Source organism: Rissa tridactyla, chromosome 6 (assembly GCF_028500815.1).
Source record: "Rissa tridactyla isolate bRisTri1 chromosome 6, bRisTri1.patW.cur.20221130, whole genome shotgun sequence".
Taxonomy (NCBI): Eukaryota; Metazoa; Chordata; class Aves; order Charadriiformes; family Laridae; genus Rissa; species Rissa tridactyla.
In genome coordinates this window covers 11,236,011-11,248,406 of record NC_071471.1, presented here as the reverse complement: position 1 = coordinate 11,248,406, position 12,396 = coordinate 11,236,011, and the positions used below count along the sequence as shown (strand labels likewise).

The following is a 12,396-nucleotide window of genomic DNA, read 5'->3' as shown; positions in this document are numbered from 1 at the left end:
TCTCTCCTCAACTCCCTCCCAGTGCTGTAATGCCTCTGTTATGGCTGGATCCCATAGTTAGTAATAGAGAGAGAGTGTTGCCACCTTTCCTTGCCCACCTCTCCAAAAGGATCTAGAAGAACTGGAAAGGATACCTAGAAGAATGACAGGGTGATATCCCTGATGGGATATAAATCAGTGTATGTTGGAGGAGTATTCTAAGGGAATACTGCCTTAGTCACTCTGTGACTGTTCTATCCGCATGTTCTTTTCTGTGCAACTGGTGTGAAAGATAGGATACTAAAATAATTATGTTTAGTCTGACCTCAGAAGACAAGTCTTCTGTTACATAAACTACATCCTACAGCATGCACTGTGTGTTGTTTTAGGAGAAAGAATTTCTTAGTGTTTTCTCTTCTTTACTTTGTTCAACTAGGCATCTGTGCAGGCCATGCCATAACCGTGAAAAAGCTAAGGGACTGGGCAAGTACATCTGTCAGAAGTGCCACCTGATAATTGATGAGCAGCCTCTGATGTTTAGGAATGATTCCTATCATCCGGATCACTTCAACTGCACCCACTGTGGGTACGTTCTGATGTTCTAAACTCGGACAAAAAAAGAAAGAGACAAACAGTACAGTCAGCAGCGGAGTCCTTTCCAAGGTTTAAACTTTGCTGCCTTCATGTTGTTGAGGAAATAAAAATTGTGTGAGGACAAATCGAAAGAAATTTGGAAACTTTAGTTTTATTTTGCCTAAACTTGAATGACTTCAGTTTTATCCTAAAACTGAGTGACACTATTTTATACTGAAAATAAAAATAGTTCCTTAGTATGAATTTACCTGAAAGGCTGTGTGCAGATTACAATAATAGTGTTGTCCAAAGATAGCTGTTGCTGGGCTATTCGAAATAGTTTCACTTTGCATTCCTGGGCAGGAAAAAAGATGAGTTTGTGAGCTGTGTCAGTCTTCTAGCACAGTCCCTCTGTGCCTGTCTGATACCGCTGATACCTGTCTGACCAGAGTTAGCATGAAGGCAGTATAATTGGAGCATGGTACTGCCCTAGAATGGGTAACAGTGCTGAGCACTGCTAGCACGGTCCTTGTGCCTGAGCTATCCTGTTCAACGATAGCTTGAGTCTTTGCATGACACTGCATTTTTCCATCATATTTCTGCCAGAGTATCTAGACAAGGACATAATATTCCACGTATGTTTTCTTGTCTGGCAAACTGAGAAAGCAATTTTAGAAGGATGACAATAACTTTACTTCATCATTCATATATTTCGTCAATATATCTGACAATAACTGTATTTCACTAGCTTAATTTAATGACTCTGTATTTGCGGCATGAATGTTGACAAAGTACGTTGACTTCCAAAACTTCATCTCGGGCATTAAAGAGATGCACTCAATGTTCTTACTTCAGGCACATGTTTGTGTTTTCAGGAAGGAGCTGACTGCTGAGGCCCGGGAACTGAAGGGAGAACTGTATTGCCTGCCCTGCCATGACAAGATGGGAATCCCCATCTGTGGAGCCTGCCGCAGGCCCATTGAAGGACGAGTGGTCAATGCTCTGGGAAAGCAGTGGCATGTTGAGGTGAGGCCTCTCTGAATCTGAAACTTCCTTCAGGAGACAGTTTGGAAGAGGACTAGTGCTAGTTGGAAGCGGTAGACATTTACATGATCTGTAATATATGAATTCAGACAAAAACCAATTGCTCATGTTTCAGATTGTCTTCACCTTCTGTGAGTGAATGAATACAGCAGGGTCGTGAGGGTTGCCTAAGAAAGCTGTGCTTTCACAACAGTAGTAACCTTAATTTTAAAATGCCTGGTTTGCATTGTAAAGATTCTTGCAGAATATGGTTCACTGAACAGCATTTACTTACTAATAAATTACATGTTCACCATGATGTACTTAGATGTATCCTGCCCAACCCCAGTTGGCAGGTTCATAACAGCGTTAGAATTTGTAATGTAGGCAGAGCCAATGCAATTCTTGCTTTCAAGCCTTTTCAGCTCATTGTTTCTATAACTCTCAGCTGAGTCATCACAGCTTGCTCTGAAGTTTTTTAGTGATTTATGTTTTTAGTGGGTTAGGCCTCCTAGGGCTTGAACTGAGAGAGATTATGCTGCTCATTTGAAATGCATTCATACCAACCATGTTTTATGTTCCTGTTTCTCTTCTCTGAAACAAGTAAGGTAATAGTCCGAAGTCTGTCAGTATAGACACAAGATGATCTCCCTTTCAGCACGTCTTCTACCTATATTTAATACAATTAACTGCTATAGTAGACTAAATATTTCCTCCTTTACTTTCATAAAGATTTTCCTGTCTGAGTTTCATTAAAGCCTTAATGGGTAACAGTTTTTCACTGGAAGAGGGGAGATTTAGATGAGATCTGAGGAAGCAATTCTTTGCTGTGAGGGTGGTGAGCCCCTGGCCCAGGTTGCCCAGAGCAGCTGTGGCTGCCCCATCCCTGGAGGGGTTCAAGGCTACGTTGGACGGGGCTTGGAGCAACCTGGGCTGGTGGGAGGTGTCCCTGCCCAGGGCAGGGGGTGGCACTGGAGGGCCTTTAAGGTCCCTTCCAACCTAAACCATTCTGTGATTCAGTTATTGTCTCATATTGAGCCATGGTTGATATCCATGCAAATGTTTTTCCCTGGTGATGGAAAAGTCACTTTGCCTACGACCAAGTGTCTTTTTTTGTTTTACAGCATTTTGTTTGTGCCAAATGTGAGAAACCATTCTTGGGGCACCGACACTATGAGAAAAAAGGACTGGCTTATTGTGAAACTCACTATAACCAGGTAAATTCTGCCATCTGTATCTGTACTGTAAGTACTTGCTCTGACCAGCAAATGCTTTTTTGCATTTTACATATGCAAAGCTATGCAGATTGTGCATAATCTGAATTTGTAGAGGTGACACAATATTAAGTAATCAGTGAGATTTAACAGAAAAAATAGTTTTCTTGGTAGATGTGAAAAGTGATGCTGAGAACAGAATAGAAATGTCTTGGGGATATTGATTTTTCTTTGTGCCATTCACAGAAAACAACACTGACCATGGGTTGTGACTAAAATCCCTGTAATTCTATTCCAAAACTATTTGTGTGGACTTCTTTGTTAATTGCTTGCTTCCATGGGCCTAAGATAAATGTTGTGCTGTTTAAAGCATAAGAAAAGTATGTTTCAAAAGCCAGCCAAAACCTATTTTTTTCTGTATGACTTTACTGAACAGCTATGAGTTCGGTGTTTTCTTCTGTCAGATAAATTAGTCTCTCTCATAAGAGATAAGTGTTACTGTTTTGAAAGTAGCTTTAGGCTTTATTTTGGTGTTTATAGTTAAGCATCAGGAGATATTTGTCTACAGTAAGCATCGTACTCTACCAGTCCTCTTTTCTCCAAATTGCTGCATGTACAGGACTTTAAGATCACGTAACAGTGGTAAAGTGTGAGGCACCAACAAAACAGGTTTTGTCGTATTTAGTGGTGTGAGATCCAAAGGAACATAGACTCTTTGGCAAGTGTATGAGAAGTTATTCAGAAGATTTAAATTGGTATATTTGGGGGCTACTACAATGTCTTGGGAATTCTTTGATTGTTAGGATTTAATGTTCACACCAGCTGTGTAATTTGGGGAGCAGGAGCAGTCGGTAACATGAGTTCTTGTTCTGATTTCTTTTGCCGTGCAGCTCTTTGGAGATGTCTGCTACAACTGCAGCCACGTGATAGAGGGAGATGGTAAGATTTGTTCTCTCCTTGTTTTGGGTTGCTGTCCTTGTTCCATTTGTTAGTGCAGCTGTTGCAGTCCCACAGTTGCAAGGCACCAGTGTTTCTTTTCACATCTGGCCTCATTTGAATTTGGATACAAATCCAAATTCAAATAATCCGGCAGTTTCTTCTTATTTTGTGCTTTTGCTTTTGCAGTGGTATCAGCTCTTAACAAGGCCTGGTGTGTGAATTGCTTCTCCTGCTCCACCTGCAACATCAAGCTTACACTGAAGTAAGTCAGTGTTTATATTTTGGACCATATGAGACATTTGCCCCTAATGCAGGGTTGTCGGCTTCCGGGACCCATGAGCCAGTGCCTCTCTGAGGGGCAAGAAGCCTTTTCTCTGTGGGAGCAGGTGCTTAGAATTCCGCTGATTTCAGAACTAAAAGGGAAATGGGTCTCAGTGTCTCCTCTAATTTGTTTTCCTTCATTAATCTATTCTGTAAGAAGGTTGGGTAAGAGGAGAACTCATTCAGCAGTACAGAGGGAAGGCTCCAAACTTCGAGTAACTGCCTGTCCTGAAATACCTGCAGCCTCCATGTCTCCTTAGTCTGGATGCTCCCCTCAGTGACAGTATTTGCAATTGCATAGATTGTTTGGAACGAAAATATTTTGCTAGTTACCTCAAATATCTAGAAGAGGGACAGAAAACAAAGCAATCTTACGTGGTTCCTTTATCAGGTTCAAACCCTTATCCTACTATGCTGGGTTAGCCCCACTGGCCTTGTATATGAAGGAGCTCTAGTTCATCACAAGGGGACCTTTGAAGTGACACTTCCATTCTGCGATAACAACATTAGTATTCTAGACTGTTACATACAAATATATAGGAAAATCTTGCTCCTTATTTAACTAACAATACTGAAGACCCTAGTTCCCTGATAAGAACCCAATTTCTGTACTTGCATGACCAGATGAGGAAGTGAGTTGTTTTATATGTGCAGTAGAACACAAAAAGCAGTATTTACATAGATGCATGGAGTCGTGATTTAGTGAAATGTGTAGTTTGCAAATACCATTTTAATAGCCCGCTGTTCTTTGCGTTAAAGGAATAAGTTTGTGGAGTTTGACATGAAGCCTGTATGCAAGAAGTGCTATGAGAAATTCCCTCTGGAGCTGAAGAAACGCCTGAAGAAGTTATCAGAGCTGGCATCCAAGAAGGCACATCCCAAAGCTCTGGATTTAAACTCTGCTTAAACAGGTCTGTCAGTCTACTGCCTGTACTCTTACAGTCATAAGCTGCTGCTCACAGCAGCTGTTGATTACAGAGGCAATTACTAAGGACAAGTGAAACCAAAGATAAGTAGTACCTTCCCCTGCTTCTGGTAATGTAGCTTGCATCTCGACTATCCCTTTTCTCAAGCAGTTTTGTATTAACAGTGGCAGAAAGAGGAATATGATTTCTACTTGAGCAGTTTACAGGCTGGTTATTAATTTGCTAATAACGACTTATTCTGCCTTTGTGGAATTGTACACAGTCTTTCCTTCCTCATCTGACCTGTAGTTCTCTCTCTGTTCCTCTATGGTCTAAGGAATTTGGAAACAGTGGTTCATTGTAGGGGTGGGAGAAATGTGTGGTTTTCTCTTTTTCAGTTGAAGTATAAAAATTTCTCTTCTCACCCTGGGTGAAGACAGTTTTCTTTTTTTTTTTTTTTTAATATGTAGACAAATATTCTGAAAGCTGTCACTCTTTGCTACATGCAAAATGTTCTGGTCTTTCTCCAGATTCCTATCGAGCAAATACGGATGCTGTACAGTCCTGGTTTGCAGGTTTACTGGGAAGGCTCAGGAACAAATAGTTATGGCATCTGCACTGCATGCTTGTCTGGCTTAGGTCCAGCGTTAAGACGACAGAAGAAGCTTGCTTTCCTACTTCCCTGTTCAGTGCTAAGGAAATTTCAGTTGTCAAGGCCATGTCGGCCTCTTCAGAATAGTTAGGCCCTTCTTAAGGAGGTGGTGGCTATGGGAAACAAAATATTTTGTTTGAAACTGACACTCTTAATTTTCTCAGTTTGTTCTCTGCTGCTACATGGGTACTGGAGCTTCTAGTGGTCAACACAAAGCGCGTCCTATCCACAGACCTAACTGACATTCATTGAGGCAATGTGGCTGGAGCCTTGGTTATTCTTTTGCATGATGAAATCAGATTGATAGTATGGTACCAACTTCAGTGCTTCAGTTCGCCCGTCCTTCTCACTTTATTTGAAAGATGAGTATACGCTTGTTGGTCACGCTCCAGAAAGCCCTTGGAGGCCTTTCTAATATGCAGAAAAAACACAGGAAGTATTTTTCTTAAAATTTTCACCCAAGTAAGAGTTTCCCATTGCCTTTCTTCTTAAGGACTGAGTGTACATAAAAAGAGGACCTCAGACGTGAATCTATATATCCTAAGCATATAGTTCTGCTCTTTACTTTTCCCTGTCATTGGTGAAGTTTCACTCGTCCTACTGCCTCTGCTATCACAACCCAAGGTGCTGAGAAATTTACTGGTTTTGAACATTCTTAATATCTCTTTAGGGGCGGGCCATCAGCAGTGCTGTTCCTGAGTCCACCCCTGTGTTGTATAATCACACAGAGCTTCTGAGACCTCTGGAGGTGTCCACCATAGTTTCTTGTGCTGAACTAAGATGAGCAGCATCAAAATCCCTTTCCATGAATAGCTGGAGACTATGCCTGCCCCTTTTGCAAGGTAGACAGGACAAAATGCACTGGAAAGCTGCTGTCCCTTGCATGATGTAAGTCTTCCAAAAAAGTCGCTAGTTTGGTAGGTCAAATGAAGACAGCAGTTGGGCCTAGGCACCACCCTGCAGCCCTAGGCGAATTAGCTAGCAAGAAGTTAAAGCTTCTTCACTTTTTGTATGTGTGAGCAGCAACTGGATTGGGGCAATCATCTGCCTTAAGATTGTCCTCACTGCCATCACACTCTGCTCTGAATAGTTCTAAACAAGACAGTAGCTAAAGCCGTGATAGCTGTTAACACACCTGCTGCAGCTGCTACCCATGAAACTGCACCAGTGAGACCACAGCAGTGGTGGGAAATCCCAGGTAACTGTGTGCAGATAAGAATCCCATATGCAAGACCGTCTCTTAAATACTGGCTTTGCTAATTCAGCTTCTGTCAGCTGCTTTGCTTTTTGTTGCCATAAATTACCATAAACTTTTAGCTGGGGTATACTGCATCCACTATAACACTGATGAGGGGATAGGCCTTAATTTTAGCAGTAGAACTCTTCCATCCTCTTCTGACCAATATGCATTGTAGATGACAGTAATAGTAGCTTCTTTTGTCACTGCTTTAGGAGAACATGTGGCTAGTCACTGTTCTTTCACCAGCCTTTAAATGGCCTTTTGGTTAAGGGCACAAAGAGCACCATGTCTTTTTGGTACAGTAGTATGCGGCCACTGGAAAGACCGGTCTTGTAAGCTGGTCTTTGGCATTTTTGTCACAGCATAAACCACAAGAACTACTGATCTAGGTGCAAATCAATAAGTTATGCATTCTTCCCAGCATGAAGCATTCAGGTCTGTTCCTATAATCTCAGCCACGGGCCATGTCTAATGCTAAATCTGAGCAGCTGCGTATCTGCAGCCTCCTGGGAAGATTGTAGAGGAACACACAGCCACATAGCTACTGGTAAATATGGAAAGACTATGTAACTAGCAGGCAATAGATAATATTCTTTCTGTGGCCGCTCTCAAGTTCAGCAATGGAAAATGCATGTATGTAGAGGTGAACGGAATTACTTTTGTACTGCAAATAGAGGTGTAGCAGGGGCTCTCACTTTGTCTCGTGCTAGAAATTCAGTAGACCTAGTAGGCTTCAGTGTTCAAAGGACAGTTGATACCATTCTCTTTGATAAGCTGTTCAGTTCTCTAGGATTTGGATTCTGTCCTTAGAGCATTTCCCAAAATGAGCGGGGAAAAAAATCATCATAATGCCTGATCTCTGTAACAGCAGAAGGTGATGTTCTCTTAGTATGTCTTAAATTATTATTTTTTCACAATTATTTTTCTTATACTCCTGCTGCCCACAGCCTGCAGTGTGCAGAGTTACAATAGTGAATATTACTGACATAACTTTTTATGGGACAGTGGAATTGAAGGAGTAGGAGAAAGAACTATGAATAGTTTAAATAAATGCATCTTTCTCTACTTTTTTGAGTCCACTTGGTAAAAAACTAAGTAGAATATAATGCAGACTTATGAATTCTCCTTAGCGTGTTGATAGGTTGACAGGTTGGTGGTTTGTTGGTATTTTTTTTAAATAAAGTCAAGGTCTCAGGCAGGAATAAGCTGCATGCTTTTTTCCATTGCTGTAGGCAGACACGCTGGCCAAATTCATCCTAGGTATCACACCACTGGAGAGTATAGATTTATATCAAGGTTGAACTTGGCTCAGAAGTCTACACTTACTAAAAGCTGTTGTTTCATTATATACATTTCTAGTTTACATTCATATTTATATACTTACTGAATTAAAATCACTAATATTCACTGAGTACACTTGAAAATGGTTTTGCTTTTAGAAACCACAGTATGTGAAGCTTGTTTGTATTCAAAGGGTATGTTAATCACTGGCAATCTTTCTTTATGGCAACCTAATCTGCTCTCTAGGGTTTGCATCCTGGTCTTTGTTTTTACAGGAGTCTGTGCAATGTAGGCAAATATTGTTCAACCTTCTGTACAGAGAGTTTCTAGATGTCGCATGTTTTGTATTAGATGATGTGACTGACACTTTTTTAAAAAGTGAAGGAATAGATCGCGGGCAAACATGTAATAAATGCATTTGTACTAGTCTGTAAAGCACTATTAAGTGCTGAGGATGATATAGACTGAGCAAAATAAATAGCAGCTACTTGTCTTGGTTCAGGCCTTGATGAGCAGTGTGGATTCTGTACCGTGTGGAGTTCTCATTTTATCACACATTGCTTCCGCTATCTAACCAAAACATGTGATTGTGGATTGAAATGTTGTAATGCTGTACCTTTTTATGCTCCTGTAATAAAGTTAACTGTAATACATTTTAAATCTTCACACAAAAAAACAAATGTAAAAAAGTTGTATATTGTACAGTAAAAGAAAAAAAAAAATTACATTTGCAATGCTGAGACAGAGAGCATTATGCACTCTGAGGAACTCTGGGGATTGCCCAAATCTGGTGCACTGTCGTGGTGAATTCACGTTTTGGACCTGTGCTGCTTCTATGGTGATGTGTTGGTTGATGAGGGTGTGCAGATAGGGGGGTATCATCCTTTACGAGGCTGTGCTATACAAATTGTGTTGTGTATATGATGCATATGATGTTATGATCATTTGCAGGCTGTAGTGGATGTTTGGTAGGTTTAGGTTACATGGATCTAGAGTGAATATTCCATTTTCTTGTTAAAAAAGACATTGTGGTTGATTTTCTGCGGTGTTTATTTAAAAACAAGAAGCAATACAGTTTGGCTGCAAAATTGCTTTTTGTACAGGTGAAGTATTGAATGCTTCTCACTTATAGCCAGTTAGATCAGACATAGGATGACAAAACAAGTCAAAGTCACTAGTTCAAACGTTTCCATTGCCAGCAACGGACATTACTGCAGGAATATCTAATTGCATGCAAAAGGATCAACTATTCTGACAAGTGTGGCACTCATTTAGATGCACAAAGAGAGTGGGGCTCTTCCCTGCCACCCACGTACAAAACTCCCGTTAGCGTTTGAATTTCACACACACACGTCTGAGGGAACAAGAGAACCATTGTGCATACATTGGCAAGTTTGAGAGATCTAGCAGCACTGCTTTTCCAGCACTGCCAGATCGTGTCTCAAGGACCTTGGTGTAAATGCTTTAAGACATGTCCATGTTTCACTGTGAACAAGGGAGGGCTCACCACTGAGGAAGGAGTACTTGTTCTCTGATGGGGTAAGCATCTAGGCTTACTGACACCACAGTGCATATGTGCCTTACACACTGACCACACTCTGGTTCCTATAGGCCAAAGCTGTGTGTTTACAAAGGTCTGAGTGATGAACAAGTACTGAATCAAATTTTACCACTCAAAGTGCCTGCTAAACAGGAAATAGAAAAGATTTGGAGAAATTAAAGCTATTATTCTTGTCTCATGAACGAATGTCTGCATAACTCCAAGCTGAGAACATTTTTATAGAGCAGAAAAGTCTCTTTCAACAGATGTCTGTTAGACTGAGTTCTTCGATTCTGATTTGCACTGAACAGCACATCTATAACTTGAAATGGGAGCAACTGAGTAAAAGTAACGGACCCAAAATCCAGACTCATTTCAGACCTTGTTTATGCTTGCTAGAAACTGCGTAGTAGAGAGCAGTTGTTAGTTTCTAAGTGCATTATAAAATGTGAAAGAAAACTATTTAATTTAACCAAGGCAACGGTAAACCAGTGGACAGCCTGCTAATTTAGCAGCACACGGGAATGGCAGTTATAATCTGACAGTAACTGGCTGTCATAGTCTACTCTAACTTGCAGCACTTAACCTAGTGATAAAAGGATGAAAACCATCATCTTAACTTTCAAGGTGTCCGGTTGTCCTACTACTAAAGGACATTTCTCCACTCTTAGAATTTCCAATAGAAGGAAAAAAATAACATTACTTTTGTTTGCAGAGACTCAAGGAGTTTATGCATTTGGTAAGAGCACGTAAAGGGAATACTTTCTTTCCAAAATAAAGACAACTGTTCAAGTGTGACTCTCTTTAAGAATGGAGGAGATTTAGAGTATCAGAAGAGGCTCTTATATTAGGGTTCCTCCACCCCCAGCCCCCATATTACATTAAAATCCATCTAAACTTTCTCTAAATCCAAAGTCTGAATGGAATTCTTATACTACCTCTAAGACAGACAAGTGTTACAGATATTTGAAAGTACACGCTCACTTGAGCTTCTCTTGTGGTCGTATTTCAGCAACACGGTTCATTCAGCATGTGATCAGAAGACTGATCATCAAGTTTAATATTTTTTTAAGTGGCATTTCTTCTGGGAGATGAAATTACAGGTAGTTTGGCACAGATACAGGTCATGGGTTCTATTTCCGCTCTCAAGCTGGGAGGCTCTTTTGCTTGTTTACAGCATTCATTAGCAGGTGTACGTAGGACGTTAACAGGTCATCCATTTTGTAACCCTGTCAGAAAAGAAAAAAGCCTTAAGTCTCTCAAGGAGCTCCAGAAGCAAAAAGAACTACAGTTTCCTTCCTGTTTTATCTTCGTAGGTTCTTCCCTGCATGGACACCTCCTCTTCCAACAGCTATCACTGTTTTGATAATTATTTGTGTGTTCCTCCCTCTGCTCTTCCCTTCATAGATTTACCAAATGTTACAGAGCATAGCTCTATTGTCTCATTCATTCTATAGATTGACATCTTGTACTTAGGAATCCAAGCTTTTCTGTGAGACAAGTTCTCTCTTAAATGTTTTTATGTTATCTTTACAAATGTGCCTTTAACTGTCAATACAGCGATGCTTGTTTGAGTCTGTGGACAATCTGAAACCAATTCTTAAAAAGGTGGTACCACTCGCCAGCAAGCATAAAATCTTACAAGGACGGTGTTACTGCATAGATGGATCAAACTATGCAAGACAAAAAGCCTTTTAGATAGCTTTGTGGGTAAGTGCAGTCTTTTCTTAATGCTTCAGATAGATAGAATTTTGATGTAAGGGAAGAATTTGGAAAATTACTATTTTTCCTTGTGTCTGTGCCTTCCTTCTTTGCATCAGATGGCATTATATAGCACTGAATTGGTTCTGAACTGCCATTTTATTGACGTAGCCGTGAATGCTTTTTCTGTCTGCAGTGATTTTAACATCTGTTTTGGCACAATTGCTTTGTAGCAATTTTGGATGAAAGGGAAAAATTAGGAGTTTCTTGTGTGTGAGTTAACAAAACTCTTCTTACCAGAGATGTCTCGCATAAGATCCGGCTTCCTCGTACCAGGTTCCCTATTGTCATGTGAAAGTATGTGCTCCCACTGCTCCAATTGGAGATTTTATTGAAGGGGTAGACTGTTAAAATATCCTGTAAGGAGAAGCAAACTCAACTATGCAACATTTCTCAAATGAAAATGGGCTGTTATGTCAGAAAACCTGTAGAAGCAGAATATTCTTTTTCTTTCCCACTTCACTTATAAATACAGTGGATCAAGGTAGGTCTTGCAACCAGATATATTGTATTTTCACCAAGCAGGTGGGTCTTAATCACTCAAATGAGACTTCCTTTCATTATATATTGATCTTTGCCTCAGCACACTGCCATTATATTTACAATAATCTAAAACTCGCTGGATATTTGTTCTCTTATTAAAAGCCAATAGTGGTAATTCGTAAGTGCTTTTTGCCTGGGAACTTGGTAAGCCCAGGCTGTTTGTCTGGGATAGCGAGCTGGCAAATGCTGTCATTCAACCTGCTCTTTTAGACAGTTTGGGTTTCCTGCAAAGGATTTTTCTGAAGCAAATTCCCTAGAGCACTGTCCATCCATCTGCCTGATCTTACCACTTTGCCCAGGTCCATCATGATTACCACTTCTTTTCTCAGAGATGCTCTACACTGTTTCCTTTCCAGTGCAGAAACTGCAAAGACGTGATGTGAGGCAGTAACATTTTATTTGGTTCCACACAAAAAATAAACAGA

General features: G+C 40.5%; 2 protein-coding genes across 7 annotated transcripts in view; one reads left to right on the top strand and one right to left on the bottom strand.

Annotated features, from left to right (window-relative positions):
• The window catches only part of LIMS2 (LIM zinc finger domain containing 2), a 34,674-nt gene extending 26,020 nt beyond the window's left edge, over positions 1 to 8,654 (top strand). For 2 of the 3 annotated variants that reach the window (XM_054207448.1, XM_054207446.1), the window contains exons 5-10: positions 416 to 565; positions 1,428 to 1,578; positions 2,700 to 2,792; positions 3,680 to 3,728; positions 3,915 to 3,990; positions 4,809 to 8,654. In XM_054207448.1, coding sequence (XP_054063423.1) covers positions 416 to 565; positions 1,428 to 1,578; positions 2,700 to 2,792; positions 3,680 to 3,728; positions 3,915 to 3,990; positions 4,809 to 4,956 — 667 coding nt within the window. In that variant the 3' untranslated portion in view covers positions 4,957 to 8,654. The remainder of the gene's footprint in view (positions 1 to 415; positions 566 to 1,427; positions 1,579 to 2,699; positions 2,793 to 3,679; positions 3,729 to 3,914; positions 3,991 to 4,808) is intronic. The other variant, XM_054207445.1, reaches the window with a different exon arrangement.
• A 521-nt stretch (positions 8,655 to 9,175) lies between these two features.
• Positions 9,176 to 12,396, bottom strand: part of MYO7B (myosin VIIB) — a 51,241-nt gene continuing 48,020 nt past the window's right edge. For all 4 annotated transcript variants that reach the window (XM_054207419.1, XM_054207420.1, XM_054207421.1 and 1 more), the window contains 2 exons: positions 11,666 to 11,785; positions 9,176 to 10,896 (listed from right to left, as the gene is read on the bottom strand). In XM_054207419.1, coding sequence (XP_054063394.1) covers positions 10,813 to 10,896; positions 11,666 to 11,785 — 204 coding nt within the window. In that variant the 3' untranslated portion in view covers positions 9,176 to 10,812. The remainder of the gene's footprint in view (positions 10,897 to 11,665; positions 11,786 to 12,396) is intronic.